Source organism: Poecilia reticulata, chromosome 17 (assembly GCF_904066995.2).
Source record: "Poecilia reticulata chromosome 17, P_reticulata-male-v2, whole genome shotgun sequence".
Classification (NCBI taxonomy): Eukaryota; Metazoa; Chordata; class Actinopteri; order Cyprinodontiformes; family Poeciliidae; genus Poecilia; species Poecilia reticulata.
The window spans coordinates 2,106,370-2,124,859 of NC_088846.1; the positions used below are offsets into that span (position 1 = coordinate 2,106,370).

An 18,490-nucleotide genomic window follows, 5' to 3' on the forward strand; every position below is an offset into this window, starting at 1 on the left:
ATAGCAGCAAAATGTTCAAACCTCTATTTTACTGAAAAAGAGGAAGGACTATATTAGTTAGCATGCAAGTATAAACACAGATTTGGAAATATACAGTCTATTTAAGGTAAAAGGTATCATGCATAAAAACACACAAGGAAATATTGTTAACAGTTCCTTTTTATTACAAAAATTAAACATCACATTAAGTTTTATTTAGTTAAATGAAGCATACCATTTCCACACCTGTGCAATAGATGTACTGATAGTGTAGCTCAGGGAGTGAGATGTAATTTCAGTCCTGAGCTGACACAGCACACAGTGCAGGAAAATGATTTCGTGATTCTCATAATGTAACTTTTTTAAACGCCGTAACACAAACATAAGACAAAATAGCATAGATATGCACTTTAGTTGGTGTTGGCAAATTGGTGAAGGGATCCTACGATCAGATCTACAGCCAGTCGCAGATCGGTGGCTGTATGACTTGCACCAGATCAATGCAAGTCATACATTTTCCTTTTAAATATATGCATATATAAACGTTTCTGTCCTCCACTGAACTAAAAGTTACACAGTTTAACACAGCAGACATCTTATTTAGAAGGTGGCTGACACAGCTAACCTTAGTTTCATTATAAAACATTCAAACAGAAGAACAATAAAATAAACGCATCAAACACTTACGGGACAATTTCAGCAATCAACAGCTGTTCCATCCTTTATTCAGCTGTGTGATTTAACATTGTAAATCAGCTTATTCCCATAACCGCGTAAGCTAACAAACATGCTAACTACTAGCCATAACCGTTCGGATTTAGAGACCAAACTAACTCATTTGATTTACTCACCTTTTGTTCTTCCAGTAGTGCAATGGATGCTTCGGGAACTCCTCTGGCACGTAAAAAGTCACTTAAATCAGACATCTTTCTCCAGAACGTTAGTTAGCTGTCCGCCACAACTCGCATCTGTGGATCGGAAGCCGGTTGCTTGTCTGGGTCACATTTTGTTTTGTTTTTTCCTCTGAAGTCTGAAAAAAAAATATTTTTTTGGGCCGCTGATTTTTTTTTTCCTCTGAATTCTTAAAATTTCTTTCTTTATTTATTTTTTTTGGGCCACTAATTTTTTTTTTTTTTTTTTTTTTTACGTTTTTCCCTCTGAATTCGGAGATTTTTTTTTTCTGACCTACTGAAAAAAAAGAATTCTGACACTTCTTTTTTTTCAGTGGCCCTAATCTACTGAGCCCCAAAGGGGACATGGAGAGAGAAAAAAGGAAAGAAATCCCGACTTATTATCTCGAGATCCCGACTTATTATCTCGAAAGTCGGGATCTCGAGATAATAAGTCGGGATTTCTTTCCTTTTTTTTTTCTCCATGCCCCCTTAGGGGCTCCGTACTAATCCTCTTCAGTAGATATCAATTTAAAAAAGCTTTTAAAGCGTTTTTTTTAACTCTTACAGTTTCATTGAGCTAATTTTTTTTTGAAACTTTTTTTTTTTATCCAAAGGTTTTGATCACAACAGCTGATTTTTTTTCTTTTATTGAATACTACTTTTTTTAAATGACGTGATTTTTTTTTTTTTTTTTGATTGAATAATTGTGAAACAAATTTAACTCCATAATATCAGGCCATATTTGATTTTTTTTTTTTTTTTTTTTTTGTATTTCTTTATGTCATGTGGTCCACACTCCTTACCGGTTGGTGGCGGTAATGCTTACCTAACGGTCTTGCCAATCGCCAGTAAAACTTAAGAAGAAGGAGGAGGAAGCGGAAGAAGACTGCTGTTATGTCTATGGTTATTTAGACGTAATCGTGACACTGAACTAACTGGGTGTGTGAGCCACTGTACCGCTTCAAAAGCAGCAGCGAAGTATATCGTTAAGCTATGGACAGAACGTTCAGTCGGATGAAGACACAGAGTCTGAATAGACTGGACCTGAGTAAGAAAGGCAGCGTGGATGAAGACATTGAACATGTGGTGTCTCTGCTCAACAGCTGTGATCAGTTCTTCACCACCAGCTCATGTTCCGGCAGGATCATCCTCATCGATGGGGTCAGACAGGCTTTTAAAGTTCTACTAACTCTTTGTCAGAATCACCCAGGTCTACTTTCTACTCTCAGAAAGTTTTCTCTAAGGAAGATGGATGAGAAAAATAACAGGTCTTGAAGGCAAATCACGTTTTTGCTTTAAATAGGCACTACTAAATGAGTAGTTCCATCACCACTAAATGTATAATATGGTGGAGGCTGTCGTGGCCATTTAGGAGAGAATTAAAAAAAAAAAATCCATCCATACTTATGGAAATAGCTCAATAAAATTACTTCATGGAAGCACCAAAAGGTTTAAAATAGAACGTGGGATTCGTCAGGGATGCCCTGAGCATCCTTTTTCAATTTTTCTCCTTATGCAAATCTTAGCTACTTTTAATAAAAAATGGTGATTTCAACATTCTAGACTTTAATACCCTACATTCTACTTTCAAAGTTAAGTTGTTGATCAAAAGATATCTGAGAAATCTAAATTCATTGTGGCGTTGGATCCCTGTAACAAGGTTTTTAAACCTTGTATAGTCTACACATTTTATTAAGATGTAACTACAAAATAGAAAAACTCCCTGTTAATTTATCTAGCTTCCATAAACAACTACTTTTATCCTGTACATTGGTTTATAAACATAACTCTTCCCCTCATAACTGCCTTTTTTGGAATAACCAAGATGTTTGCTTCAAGCCTTCAATGACAATGAAATAAGTCCAAGTCTAAGCATTCTTAAGTTAAGTGGATGGATAATGATTTTATTATTATTATTATTATTATTATTATTATTATTATTATGTCTTTTATTTAATCAAGTACAACCCCATTGATATCTAGATCTCATTCTCAGGGGAGACCTGGAGGGTCATTTTCAAGAGTTACATTTGTGAAACAATTGTTTAACAAGGATGGACAAATTTTTAATTATGGTGACTTTCTTTGTAAATATAACTTCCATGTGACTCCTAAAGAATTTGCTGTTGTTTTTGGTGCTATTCCAGCAGGTTTAAAATTTCTCATATCCACTGGGGGAGAGTTTATGTTAAATATTCTAGGTTTCAAGAGTTATTCATTGGTAATTCAGACCCATTCCTTAGCGTTACAATTATCCTGTAGATTCAGGACTCACTAAATATATTCCAAATATTGATCCTTTTTCCGTTTGACATATTGAACAAGAGACATTAACCCACCTTTTTTCGGGAATGCTCCTTCAGTAAAACATTTTCTTGTGACCTCAATATTTTCTTTTATATGAAATGTGATACAGTGATTTCTTTGCATGTTAAATATGTTTTCTTTGGTATTTCAAATAGTAGAGTGTCTGGAAAATAATATATTTTAAACTTTCTTATTACCATACCATACCAACTTTATTTATAAAGCACTTTAAAGCAACCACAGCTGATACAAAGTGCTGTACATTAAAACACAACATAACAATAAAAAAAATACAAACTCTTACAGTTTAAAAGCAAACATACAATTTAAAACTAGATCCCGCTGGTGTTGAAAGCCAAGTAAAATAAATGGGTTTTAAGACGAGCTTTAAAAGTGGACAGTGAAGGGGCCTCTCTGACCTGCAAGTCATTCCATAACTTAGAACCCATGATAGAGAAAGCCCTGTCCCCTCTGAGCTTCCTTCTGGATCTTGGTACCTCAAAGAGCAGCTGATCTGCGGACCTGAGAGACCGATAGGGTATGTAGGGGTGAAGAAGCTCAGAGAGGTAAGCTGGGGCAAGATTATGTAGTGTAAAAACAAACATCAGAATTTTAAAATGAATCCTAAAATATACAGGCAGCCAGTGAAGTGAGGCCAGAACAGGGGTCACATGTTCCCTTTTTTGAGTTCCTGTCAAAAGTCGTGCAGCAGCATTCTGAACCAGCTGCAGACGTGAGAGCAGCGACTGACTGACTCCCAGATAAAGTGAGTTGCAGTAATCCAATCGAGTGGAAATAAAAGCATGGATCACTGTTTCAAAATGCTGCCTGGAAAGAAAAGATTTCACTGATGCCAATCGCCTTAAATGATAAAAACTGGACTTAACCACAGGTCTGATTTGGCTGTCCAATTTGAATCACTGTCCACCTTAAAACCAAGATCTGTAATAACAGGTTTAAAATGTACCTCCAAGGGTCCCAGGTCAACAGAGGAGGACTCACAGGAGCCACTAGGCCACATGTATTCAGATACATGCCTGCAAATTTGCCAAACACAAGCCTAGCCTACTGTTTTCAGAGCCTATTTGAGATGCTTTTTGGACTCTAACATTGTGCACCAACTCTAAAGCTGTGAAACTTATCATAGCCTTAAGTGATGAATTTGATTTGTAACCTTTTATTTTTTCTCATGGCCTACGGATTTGTTACCCCGGCATCTCAAGCATACTACTACTGTCTGCAATTGTAAATTTTCTATTTGTAAATAAAGTTGTTAAAAAATACCCCAACGTGGGGACCCTTCATGTGGTTGGCTGAAACAAGAAAGATATCTGATTGACATTTGTGGATTGAGCCACATCAGGGGAGTCTCAAAATTCACACACAAATGCAGCGAACTCCACAGGCCAGAAACGGCTTGTATCATATATATATTTGTGTTTGTATATAGGCTTGTCACAATAACAAATTTTGCTGAGCGATTGTCTCAAAAATTATTGCGATAAATGATAATATTGTTTGAAGACCATTTTAAACAAATGTAATGGTAATGACATAATAATGCAAGCACATCCTGCCAAAACTGAATACATTTTCTTTTCAAAAGAACACTTAACACTGAAACTAGTAAACAAAATAAACAAAAATAAAATGGACTCTCCAGTCTCCGTTAACAAAAAATGCACTTGAATAAAAACTAAACATAAAACCAAAGTGGAAATAAAAACTACATTCAACCAAAAGAGTACAGTTTATGAAGTCTGTATACTATATTGCCCTTCAATAATCATTAGATTTAGTCAGAGAAGATGGCTATATCAAACTACCTGATGCAATAGTTCACTCCTCCCGTATGCTAAGGAAATGAGGAAAGGAGGGGTCAGTGGAGAGCACTGAAGTTGAGCCTTTTTTTATCCAGTGTCATCAATAGAAAGAAAAAAAGGCAAGTAGATAGATAGAAACTTTATTCATCCCTTTGGGATTTTACCGTCAGGGAAATTGTAGTTCAGTCTCCCACACAGCACCAATACATCAAATACTTAACTTTTTTTTTTTAATTAACATTTAGCCTGATCCTATCATTCCTCCGTTTCTATTGTACGAGAGACAAAGGAGTTTCTCAGTCTGTTGGTTCTGCACTTTGGAAGAAGCAGTCTTCCACTGAATCTGCTTTCCTGGCTGCTGATGACAGTGTGCAGAGGGTGGCTGACATTGACTATAATAGCCTCGAGTTTCTGTAATGTTCTCCTCTCTGCCACTGCTGCCAGAGAGTCCAGCCTTGTGCCAACCACTGAGCCAGCCCTCCTGATTTGCTTCTCCAGCTTGGAAAGGTCTGCCTTAGAGATGCTTCCACCACAGCGCATAACAGGACGCTGGAGACAATAAACTGGTAAAACAACCCCAGCAGCTTTCCACAGATAGTGAAGGATCTCAGCCTCCTCAGGTAGTACGTTCTGGTCTGAGCCTTCTTATAAAGCTGCTTGGTGTTGCTTGTCCAGTCCAACTTGTTGTCCAGCCTCAGGCCAAGTTATGTATAGGTCTGCACGATTTCCACCTCCTCCCCTCCTATCAGAATTGGTTGTGGACTGCCTCTGTCCCTCCTGAAGTCAATGACCAGTTCCTTCGTCTTGGAAGTGTTTAGCTGTAGGCCGTTTCTATGGCACCAGACAACAAAGTCCCTCACCAGGCTCCTGTACTCTTCTTTGCTGTCCTTGATGCACCCCACAATGGCAGTGTCATCAGCATACTTCTGAATATGACATGTTTCAGAGTTATAGCAGAAGTCTGAGGTGTACAGGGTGAAGCAACAACCACAGTGTCAGTTGTGACGTTATTCATCCTGACAAACTGTGGTCTGTTGGTAAGGTAGCTGCAAATCCAGGTTATCAGGCAGGAGTCCACTTTCATTCTGGTAAGTTTTTCAGAAGTGCATGGGGCTGGATCAGGAAAAAACGATAAAGCCTTAAAATTAAAATGAGGTCGATAATTTTCGTTTATCATGCGATTAATTGATTTGTTTATTGTGACAGGCCTATTTGCATAAAATATACAAGTGTGAATCATGTTCTATGCATGCGTGAATCCTTCTGTGCATATTGCTTTGTACACACATGAATAATCTTTATCATATGTGAACCATCCTGTGCACATGTGAATAGTCTTGGCATTTGTGAATTGTTTGGTGCAATTGTGAATATTGAAACTGTTATAGCTCCATATCCTTGTTCACATTTAGTTATCAAATTGAAATGAGAGGCTGAAAGTCTTCTGCATAGCTTAGAAGTTCAGATTAAGCTGATATTGAAACTACTTTTTCCTCTGTAGGCGGCAGGCAGCAGTGATGCCCACAAACAGAACTGTGTCTGGCTGTTTGTCTCACACCAGAAGTGCACCTGTGATGACCTGGTGAGATACAGCAGACTTGTAGCCCTGATCCAGTGCTTCTCAATTCCAGTCCTCAGCCCCCCATGCTCTGCATGTTTTAAATGTACCTCTATTCCAGAACCCCTGATTCAAATGATTGCATGACCGTCTTGTAGTACTGCAGATGCCTGTTAATCAGCAAAATATTATATCCAGGTGTGTGGCAGAGGGGAAACATCTAAAACAGGGGTCCCCAAACTTTTTCCTGTGAGGGCCACATAACTTTTCCCTTCTCTGGTGGGGGGCCGGAGTCAGTTTGTAACAGAAAAAGTGTGACGATTGCAGGAATGCCTAAATGTAAAAATGTATTGCTTTCCAGAAAGCACAATCAAATAACATTCTCTGGGTTCTTCGCAGAACAAAAGTCAGGAAATAAATAATAACACTATTAATTAAATAAATAATAACCAAATAACCCTCTCTGGGTTCTTCACAGAAAAAATCCAGGAAGGATTATAGTCCGTATTTTCATAACTATGAGCTGCACCGGACTATAAACCACAACCCCAAATGTTTAAAAACAAACAAACAAAAAAAAACCCAGTAAACATAAACCGCAGATATCTCTGCAGCTCCGTGTTTTCCACAACGATGCAGCAGAGGGGGGCGGACATCCAAAGTCTGAGTAATAACAGGTCAATTGAATATCACATTTCAGGGATTCCCCAGTGTATTATAAGCCTGGCTGCCCGCCATGCTTTACTAGAACAGAATTACTGGAACAGAATTTGATTTACGGGCCCCTTTTGTTGCTAATAACATCAGCAGCTCTAACAGCTTCTGTGTCAGATTTAGTGAAATATGGGAGAAGGGAGTAGTTTAACTGGCCAGCCTAAAAAGCAATAAATTATAATCGCAGTTTACTAATTTGTATTTATAAATTCAAAGATTAAACTCACAGCATCAGATTGTTGCTATGGTAACAAAACAATCTAACTATGAATATTGTTCTTTGAAGTTATACAAAGTAAACTTGCCAGCTCCTTAAAATCTTGTATTTAAATGTTAAACAATTTTAAAATTTTTTAATTTATGTATGCCTAAAGAACTGAATAAAATTTAACAGCATTGATAATCTCAATAAACAAATGTTACATTTATGTATCCGTGGTCTGTTTTAAAATATTAGCGTTAATGGGGCCCATGAGGCTCTGGGGGCCTGATGGACCTGCTGACTTAATTTGGATTAAACGGAAGTGCAAATTTGTTGTTTTTAGACTAGTTGTGGGTTTAAATACATTTCACTGCAGATGTTTTCCTGTAACATATAATTAATTACACAGTAATACTTTTACATTTCCTGTCAACTTAACATCTTTTAATACAAAAACACGGTGGACCGCCCCGACCACCGGGCTTAGCAAGTTTTCTGGGGGAAAACCTGCATTCATTACAGTTGAAAAAGAAAAGGTCGCCAAGATTAGATTTAACTGAACTGATTACGATAGTTTCCGAACGGTAACTGTAACAGTAAAAGTGCTGATCCTTCATGTCTGCTACTAGAAGGCACCCATTTTCATGTGCTAAATGAAAATGGGTGCCTTCTTCTGCTTCTTTTGCTGCTGCTGCTTCTTCTTTAGATTTCAACGGCAACTTGCATCCATTATTGTTGCACTACTGCCATCTATTGGATCCTAATATCTATACCTCAGATTCTCATAATGATCCCCGTATTATTTTTAAAAAAAACGAAAAATCTTCTTTTCCCCCTCAATGCTATTTAACTGATCAACAACATTCTCAAATTTCAATTCCCTATTAAAACCTAATTCCGTTTTAATGGGCACTTCTTTTATTTCCAATTTTGACTTCCAATGATTCACTTCCTGCTAAAGAGCCCCCTGGTGGTTGAAGAAAAATCAATAAGCCAAGTGACTATAAGCCACTTGGCTTGTAGTCCGGAAAATATGGTATATGAAAAAAAATCTGAATGCTCTCTGGTATTTTTCAGGGTGCCGGACCAAACGTGGAGGCGGGCCGTAGTTTGGTGATCACTGATCTAAAACATACAGGGCAGGGGGTTGGGAGGACTGGAATTGAGAAACACTGCCCTAATCACACATTTCATATGTGAAAATATTGTCATGTCTTTTCACATGACAGTATTTGTCACGTGAAAATGTGACAAATAATTTTATATTTTCTGCATTTAGCTCAGTCAGTGATGCAGACTGTGTGTGATTCATCAGTCTGCATCATACACTGATGCAGTCTGAAGAGTGTGTATTTGTGTGTTTTCCAGATGTCAGGTCTGAGCAGATCCTGTGGAGATGCCGTGTTGAAGTTTGAACCCTTTGTTCTCCACGTTAAGTGCCGCAGGATAGAGGATGCACAGCTGCTGGTGAGGATAGCACTCATAGGATTAACATTTGTTCTGGGGAAGAAGCACAACCTCCACAGTGGTTCTTATCAAATTCCATTAACAATGTAAAAATGAATTAACAGAGACATACTTTAAGGAGAATTTATGTAGTAAATCCAAAATTCAGACTCCAAGAAAGTAAGAATGTTACATAAGTACAATATAAACTGAAGTAGTTTGACAAGGATCTTAGAGAAGATATAGCAAATTTTAGGAAGGTCCATCATTTTAAGAGTTTTCTGCCTTGGGTTTTTAACTTGACTTGCCTATCAAGATTTATTTTTCCAGATATTCTAGAAATTATTTTATTTATAACATAAGAATTGTTAATAACTCTAGTCTGACCAGGGTGTATAATCTAATGGGTTATATTATCAAGCAATGATCAATGATTTTATAATCTGCATTAATTTATAAGAGACATTGGGAGGTAGCTAGGTGGAATTGGGGCTGCACAATAAATCGGAAATATGTTGTCACTGCAATATCAGTGTTCAAAACATTCATATTCATGTTCAAACATTTCTGTCGCAGAACAGAAATGTTTGCTTTCCAAACATCTGTTTGGAGATCAATAAGTGTTAATATATAATATCTACACTTTCTGAAGTGTTATATTTAATGCTAAGGTAATATTTAGCCAGTAGGACAGTCTCACTGCAGCAAAAACTCATACCAGAGAACATTGCCAAAAGGTCACATAGAGTAGTAAGAACAAATTGGAAAGAGAGGAAAGAAGAAAAGAGGCATGTATTACACTTAATCTCATCATTACAATATTTACCAATATTATCGCCATTGCAAGAATTTCTAATAACATTCATTCCTGGTGGGTTCTTTATTCGACTTGAGAATGAGCTTGAAGTTAGCTCAAATCATATTTCGAAAGAGTTATGGAGGTTTCCCAAAGTTTTGTGACTGTCTGTTGGAAGATGGGCCAGCAGTAGCCAGAATTCTTTGTGGAATTGCCTGTATGCTACGGACTTCCACATTCTTTAGCCACATAGACCATTTACGGTGCACACGCAACAGAATTTTAGCAATGGCTCCTCTGTCACTGCAGGACTATTAATGATGTTTATAAAATTATGACGTCCTCAAATGACAATTGTTAAGTGTTAATAAGTGTTGGTGGTGTTTTTAAAATAAGAAATTAGCTTGTTTCCATAGTAATAGCCGAAAGTCTATCAAAAGAAAGATTGCTTTTATTTGCTTGTTAAAAGTAAAGAAAAAGTGTTGAAGGTTGGGTCAGAGCTTTTAGCTCATGACTGTATTTAACGTATTTTTGATGTAAAGAACAACAAGTTGATTTTTCTTTTCAGTTTGTAGGTATCACATGCAGTTTTTCTTTCAGCATTCAGTGGCTGTCAACTCAGGCTTCAGGAACTCTGGGCTCACTGTTGGCAAGACAGGGAAGATTGTATCGGTAAGCAGAGAAAGGTGGTGATGCAGATAAGACCTAATTTTAAGTTAAACCAGCATTAGTAGTTTTTTATGTATGTCACAAGTCTTTGAATTTTTAAGTTCATCTTACAAACATAAGATTTGAAGAAACACTGAGATTGAATGTAGTTATGGTGTGTTAATGTCATTACTAAGATTTTCTGTGTGTTACAATGTTCCAGTGTTCTATATCTGGACACAAAAGAAATCATTAACCTTTTAGCAGGTTAATGATTTCACAGAGTGATCTTATCCAAAATACAGAGCTACTGGATGAAAAAAAAAGTAATACATTTACTTGTATGGACACTCTGCATGTTATTGTTTATATCAGGAAATTTCATGCACAACGCTGGAGGGTAAAAAGCCTATTCTTTTACATACTATCCATAGCTGCGCTGCCAGAGTGGAACAATTCTATTTTCTAAATCAGTGGTTCTTAACCTGGGTTCGATCGAACCCCAGGGGTTCGGTGAGTCGGTTTCAGGGATTCTGCGGAGCCTCTGCCGCGGATGTAAAGACACACTTGTGTAAAGTCGTGATGACCCCCCGCTTTGCCATCACTTGCTGCAGAGGATCACGTTACATTGCTTAGCCAATCAGTGCTGTGGAGGAGCCCTGATTGAAGGAGTTCCACTCTTTTTACCAAATTCTGTAGTCTAAATCTGCTCCTTTGTCGCATCTTTTCGGGATTGGTACTGCCTCTAGTGGCGTGGGTGTGGTAACACAGCTATTATAATAACATTACTAAATCAGAATACCGCAAAGTATATTGTGTAAAGGGGGGGGCAGGGGGGGAAGGGGGGTTGGAGGAATAAGAAGAAAGGTTCGCTGAATGCGCATATGAAACTGGGGGGTTCGGTATTTCAAAAAAGGTTAAGAACCACTGATCTAAATGAACCCTGGAGATGTAGGTATTATTAATTTAGTGCTATGTGCCACAGCAAAGAAAAAAGCACAGAAAAATTGTTGAAGATCAACTCAGACATTTTTTTCTTGCTCTGTGTTGGCTATGCTGCACATAGACTCATTGCCATAGCAACTGACAACAACGCCACAAACATTTCTCAAGCACAAACCAGAATATTCACTCCATTACAATATTCTGTTTTTAGGCTTGACGTTTTATTTTGCGATTATTAATATGTGATCACTGTGGTAGATTAGCTACTGCTGCTATTAGTTATTCTAACAGCAGTGGTTGATTATTTAATTGTGGTTGATTAATAATTTAAACACCTGCTCTACTGACGATCTGTCAGAGTTGGTGTTTAGGACACCTGTTTTATTTTGCAACTGAACCAAAACACACTGAATTCACAATCACATTGTCATGTTATGGTTGTCAAAGTCAAGCAAAAATAACTGAACTACTTGCCTTTCCCTCGCGAACTTTTTTCTGACCTTATCTGGTTGCCATAGTGCAGCAAAGCTATACGTCCCTTTTTCTTTTATATATATCAGGTGTATATTTAATATTTAGCACATTTTATTGAGAACTTGAGCTAAAACTTATGGTAGTTATCGTCAGCCAGCAGCTTTTTGCCCTGCAGCAGGGAGATGGGGGCGGGATCTTGATGTCATGCTGCAAGGAGTAGCCCTTTACAATAACTACTAAGTTAACATGTTTTTGAGGAAATAACCTGAAACACCAGGGGAAAATCTAGATAAAACACAAGAGACAGCAGAATAAAGTATGAAAAAAATGATAAAACATGTTACACTTAATCAACATCAAGCCACGTTGAACATACATGTCTTCAATCTTGACTTAAAGAGACCCAGATCAGAGGTTGTCTTATTTCAGCCGGGATTTTATTTGAGAGTCTAGGAATGTGATTGCCCCAGTACTTGTATCTAGATCTCGGCACTTCCAATGAGCTCTGATTTGAGATCCTAACTTTTATAAAAAAAATATTTTTTTACGTATTTGTTGAAACTGTCCCTATATCATAACAGTAAGTTATGAGACAGATAATCTGTGAAAAAATAGAGCTCCTCTCCCTGCTCCCAGTGCTAACTAGAAACAACCAATCAGAGCCAGGTAGTGCTGTGTCATGGAGATTTTCCTATTCAAAGATAAGACACAATTTCAGTTGACAGAATCAATAGTCTTGACAGTAAATGCATTTTTTGCCATTGTATTTTATCAAAGAAACTGAAAACAGATTCCTGAAAGCAGTACACACATGCTTTTTGTATCTTCTTCATCATGAGACATACTTTCCCTTATACTGAATACTGAACTTCCTCACTGAACTTCTGGAGTGAGTGAGTTTGCTGCACTGAACGTAAAGAGGCCAAATAATATTGCACGTCCCACTTTGCAGTTTTTTATTTGTTAAAAAAGTTTAACATATCCAATAAATTTAGTTCCACCTCACGATTGTGTCCTACTTGTTGATTCTTCACAAAATAATAACAATTTTAGATCTTTATGTTTGAAGCCTGAAAAGTGGAAAAAGGTTGAAAAGTTAAAGGAGGCCAAAATGCAGACATTCTGCTGTCTCTTGTGTTTATATATATATATATATATCAAGGTCAGAAAAAAGTTTTAAGAAAAAAATAATAGCAAGGGAAAGGCAAGTAGTTCAGTTATTCTTGCTTGACTTTGACAACTATAACATGAAAATGTGTAGATCGATCTATCTATCTATCTATCTATCTATCTATCTATCTATCTATCTATCTATCTATCTATCTATCTATCTATCTATCTATCTATCTATCTATCTATCTATCTATCTATCTATCTATCTATCTATCTATCTAGAGATGTATATATCTCTATAGAGATATATATAGATATATATACATAGACATAATATAAGGATAGACGCCTCATGGTCCGCTCTCGCCTATTGTCGCTGACGAGATTTAGGGCGGCCATCTTGGAGCGGTACTCCACTCCACTCAGCGTTATGTGTTTAGCAGCACAATGACGTATCAGCGCATTTAATCTATCATAACACGCTTTTTTGTTACTGGAAACTATTCAAACATCTATCAAAGCTACATTTATAAACAATTGCATTATTTAAGTATGTTTTTAATGCATAGTTCAGCATATTTAAATATACTTAGTGGCTATAACAATAGAATAGGAATGGAATATTCTGATATTGATGTATGAAGAGCATATTACAAAGCACACAGCCGTTCATAATTTATTTAATACATTTTTTAGTAATATCAATACATATTTATATAACTATACAAACACAAATAAATAATGATTAATACTGAATAATATATATTGGATACATGTATGTATATACATATATATATGTTTTTCAGCCGACGAGTTCTAGCTTCAGAGATTCAGCAGCTGAGATTGAGTCCAAAATCCGATGTGAGATTCATCCGTGCTGCAGTGAATCCGTCTCTCTTTATAGATGTCTCCCTCCTCTTCCTCACATCGTGTCTTTATGAAACTTTCAACAACAACAAAAACCCGGTAGATTTGGGATTTATCTTACTAGTGAAATACATATAAATAGTCTTTAGCACCTGTGTAAATTTTGCTGATGAATGTTATAACACATAATATAAGTTTTCTAATATGTGTTACATTGTTTCATTTCTAATATAGGCTCTTGTGTCAGATAATCTAAGTCAATGTTAGAGAATAATACATTTTTTAGATTTACGGAATCTGTAAACATTCATAGCGGGGCTGAACCCCGGTATTACGCCAAGCACTGTAGCTAATATTAGCTGGTATCTCGCCAGTGGACAATAAATACAGTAAAGTAATATTCCAATCACAATATATACACAATAATATGTCCATCTTACTTGTGAAATGTTGTCTGTGGAGCCCTCACATCAATAGTCCATAGATCAGAACAACAATATCCCTCAGTGCTGAGGCATCTTCTGCTGTTTTGATTGAGCAAAGTAGGAGGGAGTACTGCTCCAAGATGGCCGCTGTATTTCCTGCGCCAGAGCAGCCAATGCTATATATATATATATTGGTGCTGTGGTGGCGCAGGGGCAAAGCACAACCCATGAATTGAGGCCTTGGTCCTCATGCCGGTGGTCGCAGGCTCGATTCACAGCTTGTTGACATTTGCCACATGTCTTCCCCTTCTCCGATAACCCTCTTCCCTGTCAAACTACTTTCAAATAAAGGCCACTAGAGCCAAAATATACCTTAAAAATATATATATACATCTATCTCTCTCTCTCTCTAGATATATTTTAAGGGTGTCACCAAGCGAAGCAAAGATTGTAGAGCGAGTCCTGCTTTTATCGTGTACTCCTTCTGCACTCTAAGGGTTGTTGGCCTGCCTTAGTCAGTTTTTGTTTGTGTGAATGTTGCCAATCTTAAGTGGTTACGTGAGCGTGCAGCAGTGTGCATGTAAGTAAAGTCAGAAGGACACAGAATCATTATTGGATGACTTGCCGAAAGAAAAGTCCTCTTCTTTCTGAAATCACAGCAGCATGATTAAGATCTGCTAAGCTGTAACACAGTTAAGTATAAGATTTTTGGAACCATGGTATTTGGACAAATGAGACCAAAGAAGAGATGTTTGGCAATAATGCACAGCACAAGGTGTGGAGAAATCAGGTATATCAGCCCAAGCAGCTGTACAGCATGGTGGAGGAGGACTGGTGCTTTTGGCTTTTTTGAAGCCACAGAATCTGGTACGAGGGCTGAAGATATGAACCTGCTTTCAGTCACTGACTGTCATGATGCTCTCTGTCTGACACCTGAAGCTTGACCTCAACTCAGTCTTGAAACTGTTCAGTGATCTATAAACTCAGCTAAATGGCTCAATATGAAAATCATTACTTTTAAAGGTCACTTTAAAAACTGCTAAGTAAATAGCAGCAAATAACAAGTAACAAGTAACAGGCAATGCAAAGGACATCCAATGGAAGGATGTCCTTTGCATTGCTTGTTACTTGTTACTTGTTATTGGGATGTTGCTTATATGTTTGCACTGATGCGCCCCTGCAGGCGGTTCGCAGCACGCACGGCCTGGAGGTTCCCCTGAGCCGTCATGGAAAACTTTTAGTTGATGAAGGCTACATCCAGTTCCTGACACAAACAGCCAATCAGAAGATGGAAGAGAACCTCAGACGGGTACAGAGGTTAGCCTTTTGGTTGCTGCAAGAGAACCAACACCATCTAATGTGAACTCATGTCAGACTCTTTCAATGTGTCCGCTCCAGGTTCTTCCAGAACCTCCAGTCAGCCATGTCAGCAGAGAGACATCAAATCCCAGACAGCCCTGGCACACATGAACATCAAGATTCCCAACACACACACAAGAAAGGAAGGAGGGGAGGACAGGGAACAAATAAACAGAACCAACTAAATGTGTACAAACTGAGACATCAGCATGAGACTGATGGTTGTCTTGGTTACGGGGACAGCAGCCTGCCTGAGCTGGATGACTGTCTGGACCTGTTCACATGAATAGATTGTCTGTTTAGAAAAGTTCAGGGCTGAGCAACTGTGTAATTGGCTGTCCAGGGGCAGGTTTAAATTGTGGAGTTGGATTAACTTTCTGGAGGTGTTTGCAGAGCTGCTGATGTTACTAATAAAGCAAAATGCACAGCATGTTTGTGTCCCATCTGTAAATCGGCTTCAGTTGAACATAACTGAGACACTTAACACTGCATGAAAAGTGAAATTTTCGGCAGCCATTGACGCATAATGTTGCTACTTGCTTGAGATTGAGGATTATCAGCAGGAGTTTTTTGTCGTAATAGAAACCGTTGGGAACTGTGGAGAACTGACATGTACTTTGTGTGTCAGTGTTACCCCATCAACCTTCTCCCCTTTGGGTCTAGGAGGGGCTTTCATATTTAAAGGAAGTTGCTGGAAACCATAGAAATTCAAATCAGCTACTCAGCACTGGCCTTCCTGAGAACCTCTTCTTAACAATGATTTGGGTACACATGATATGACTGCAAAAGTTGTAACCAAAGTTGCATTTTTAATTTCTTTTGATTTATAAAATCATCTTTTTTAGTAATGTTTTAGCCTTTTAGCATTTAAATGGAATTATATACAAATTATAATACAAAGGAAACATTAAAGCAATGGTAAATTCATAAGAAAACAATCTAATATGTATAATGAATTATGCCATTTTAATGTATTATAAAATTAAATCTATTGATTCATTATTTGGGAAGGTTATGTCACCCTGGTCAGTTTTCAAAAATGGTTAAAATCAAGAGCCTTTAGGGTTTCTTAGATAATGACAGACTACAACATGTGATTTTTGTTAAAACTACAGTTTTAACATTGAGATATTTACAATGAGATATAAATAGTGTGGATAATTAAAGTAAATCCTTCCCTCATGTCTAGATTGACTGCCCGATACAGTATCTCAATCTCCCAGAATTCCACCACTGTGCAGAGTGGAATAACGACTGCCCTGCTTAAACATACAGTGGATGTGTTTACTACACATTGTCCAGCAATGCGTAGTAAACATGTAGAAATGATGGTGGGAGTAAATTGTCTGTACCCTTCAAGCTTCAAACGTTTACTAGCATTCTATAAAAATATAAGGCCTGTAGATGAAAGATGACATTGCAACATGCAACTGAAATGGCAAGACAATTCGAATTAATTAAAGAGCACAACCAAATACAATCTCACTGTGGATGAAGTTAAAACCTTTAAATGGAAAGGAGCACCACATTGAACATTGGGAACATCCCAGTGACATTTAAAATGGACTGAGAGCAGGGCTTAAAGTAAAAAAGAAATCCTGAGCCTGAAACTTACAGTTATGATAGAAATTAACTATACCGTTGCTATAAACACTCAAACTTAAATAAGACTTCAGTACATTTCAACTCAAAACAAAATGTAAAATGTCTGTGCCCTAAAGGTTTGCCTTACAGCAGGGGTGTCAAACTCCAGTCCTCGAGGGCCGGTGTCCTGCAACTTTTAGAAGTGCCTCTGCTGCACCACACCTGAATAGAATAATTAGGTCATTAGCAAGGCTCTGGAGAACTGAGGAGGTAATTAAGCCATTTGATTCAGGTGTTTTGTACCTGTGGCACATCTAAAAACTGCAGGACAGCGGCCCTTCAGGACTGGAGTTTGACACCCCTGCCTTACAGGCAAAAATCCCTCAACATTAAATAAGAGTGCTTTCAGTCATTGTTTTTGCAAGTAATTTAGAACATGCAACATTACCAACTAAATCAGTGTTTCTCTTTTTTGGGCCAGCGCCCCCCTAGTTTTAAACACAATTTTAATGTGTTTAAAACATGCCAGATTTTACCAGTGGCTTTTACAGATCACTTGTTGCTTTTAGCTAGTGTTTTTATCAGAAACATTTTACCTAGAAGCGCTTACTGGCATTTTAACTCAGCCTTAACCTATGATCAGGGTTTTAAGGAGGTTTTAAGTTATTTTTGGACTGGTTTTAGACAGAGAAAGTCTGATTTTACCAGTCTTAAACAGTGGTGGGACCACGGAAAAGTACAGATAAAACTGCTGAGTCAACAGCACACTCTCAATGTCACCCGTGACATTACCAGATCTATCAGAGATCTGGAGATGAATATCGTGGAATTAGACCAACTTAGTGAATCCACAGGAAATCGAGAGCATATTGAAGCTCTCAAATCCAAAAGGCTAACTTTAGCAAACCTGCTGGAGAATAAAGTCCAAGGCGCATTGGTCAGGTCCCGGATACAGAACATCACAGAGATGGATGCTCCCTCTAGCTTTTTCTTCAGCTTGGAGAGGAAGCACAGGCAGAGGAAGCTGATCCACTCCTTGCTGTTGGACACAGGGCAACAACTGAGTGAACCAGGTGAGTTAAGGAGGAGGGCTGTGGAGTTTTACCGTTCTCTGTTCCACAGCGAATACAAGGAGAATGAGGAACTGTTCCGGGAGTTCTGTGACAAACTACCCCAGGTCTCCGAGGAGACTAACTCCGAGCTGGAGCGCCCCCTGGGGCTCCAAGAACTCCACACACCTCTCCTCAGTATGCAGGGCCAGAAGTCCCTGGGCGTTGACAGGCTCATGGTGGAGTTTTACAAGGCCTACTGGGACATTCTGGGTAAAGACCTGCTCAACATCTGCAACGAAAGTCTG

At 38.0% G+C, this 18,490-nt stretch overlaps 1 protein-coding gene across 2 annotated transcripts; it reads left to right on the plus strand.

The window, feature by feature from the left end:
- Window positions 1-1,726: 1,726 nt before the first annotated feature.
- On the plus strand, window positions 1,727-15,979 carry tyw3 (tRNA-yW synthesizing protein 3 homolog (S. cerevisiae)). Of its 2 annotated transcripts, none has more exons than XM_008433506.3 (6): window positions 1,727-2,033; window positions 6,504-6,584; window positions 8,845-8,943; window positions 10,319-10,390; window positions 15,374-15,507; window positions 15,589-15,979. In XM_008433506.3, exons 1-6 carry the CDS (start codon window positions 1,866-1,868, stop codon window positions 15,833-15,835), a joined length of 801 nt encoding a protein of 266 aa, XP_008431728.1. In that variant the 5' UTR covers window positions 1,727-1,865; the 3' UTR covers window positions 15,836-15,979. The 2 variants fall into 2 exon arrangements, with proteins under 2 accessions (XP_008431728.1, XP_081453986.1); XM_081597860.1 differs by having other exon boundaries at window positions 15,374-15,499; window positions 15,589-15,806.
- The last annotated feature ends 2,511 nt before the right edge of the window (window positions 15,980-18,490 follow it).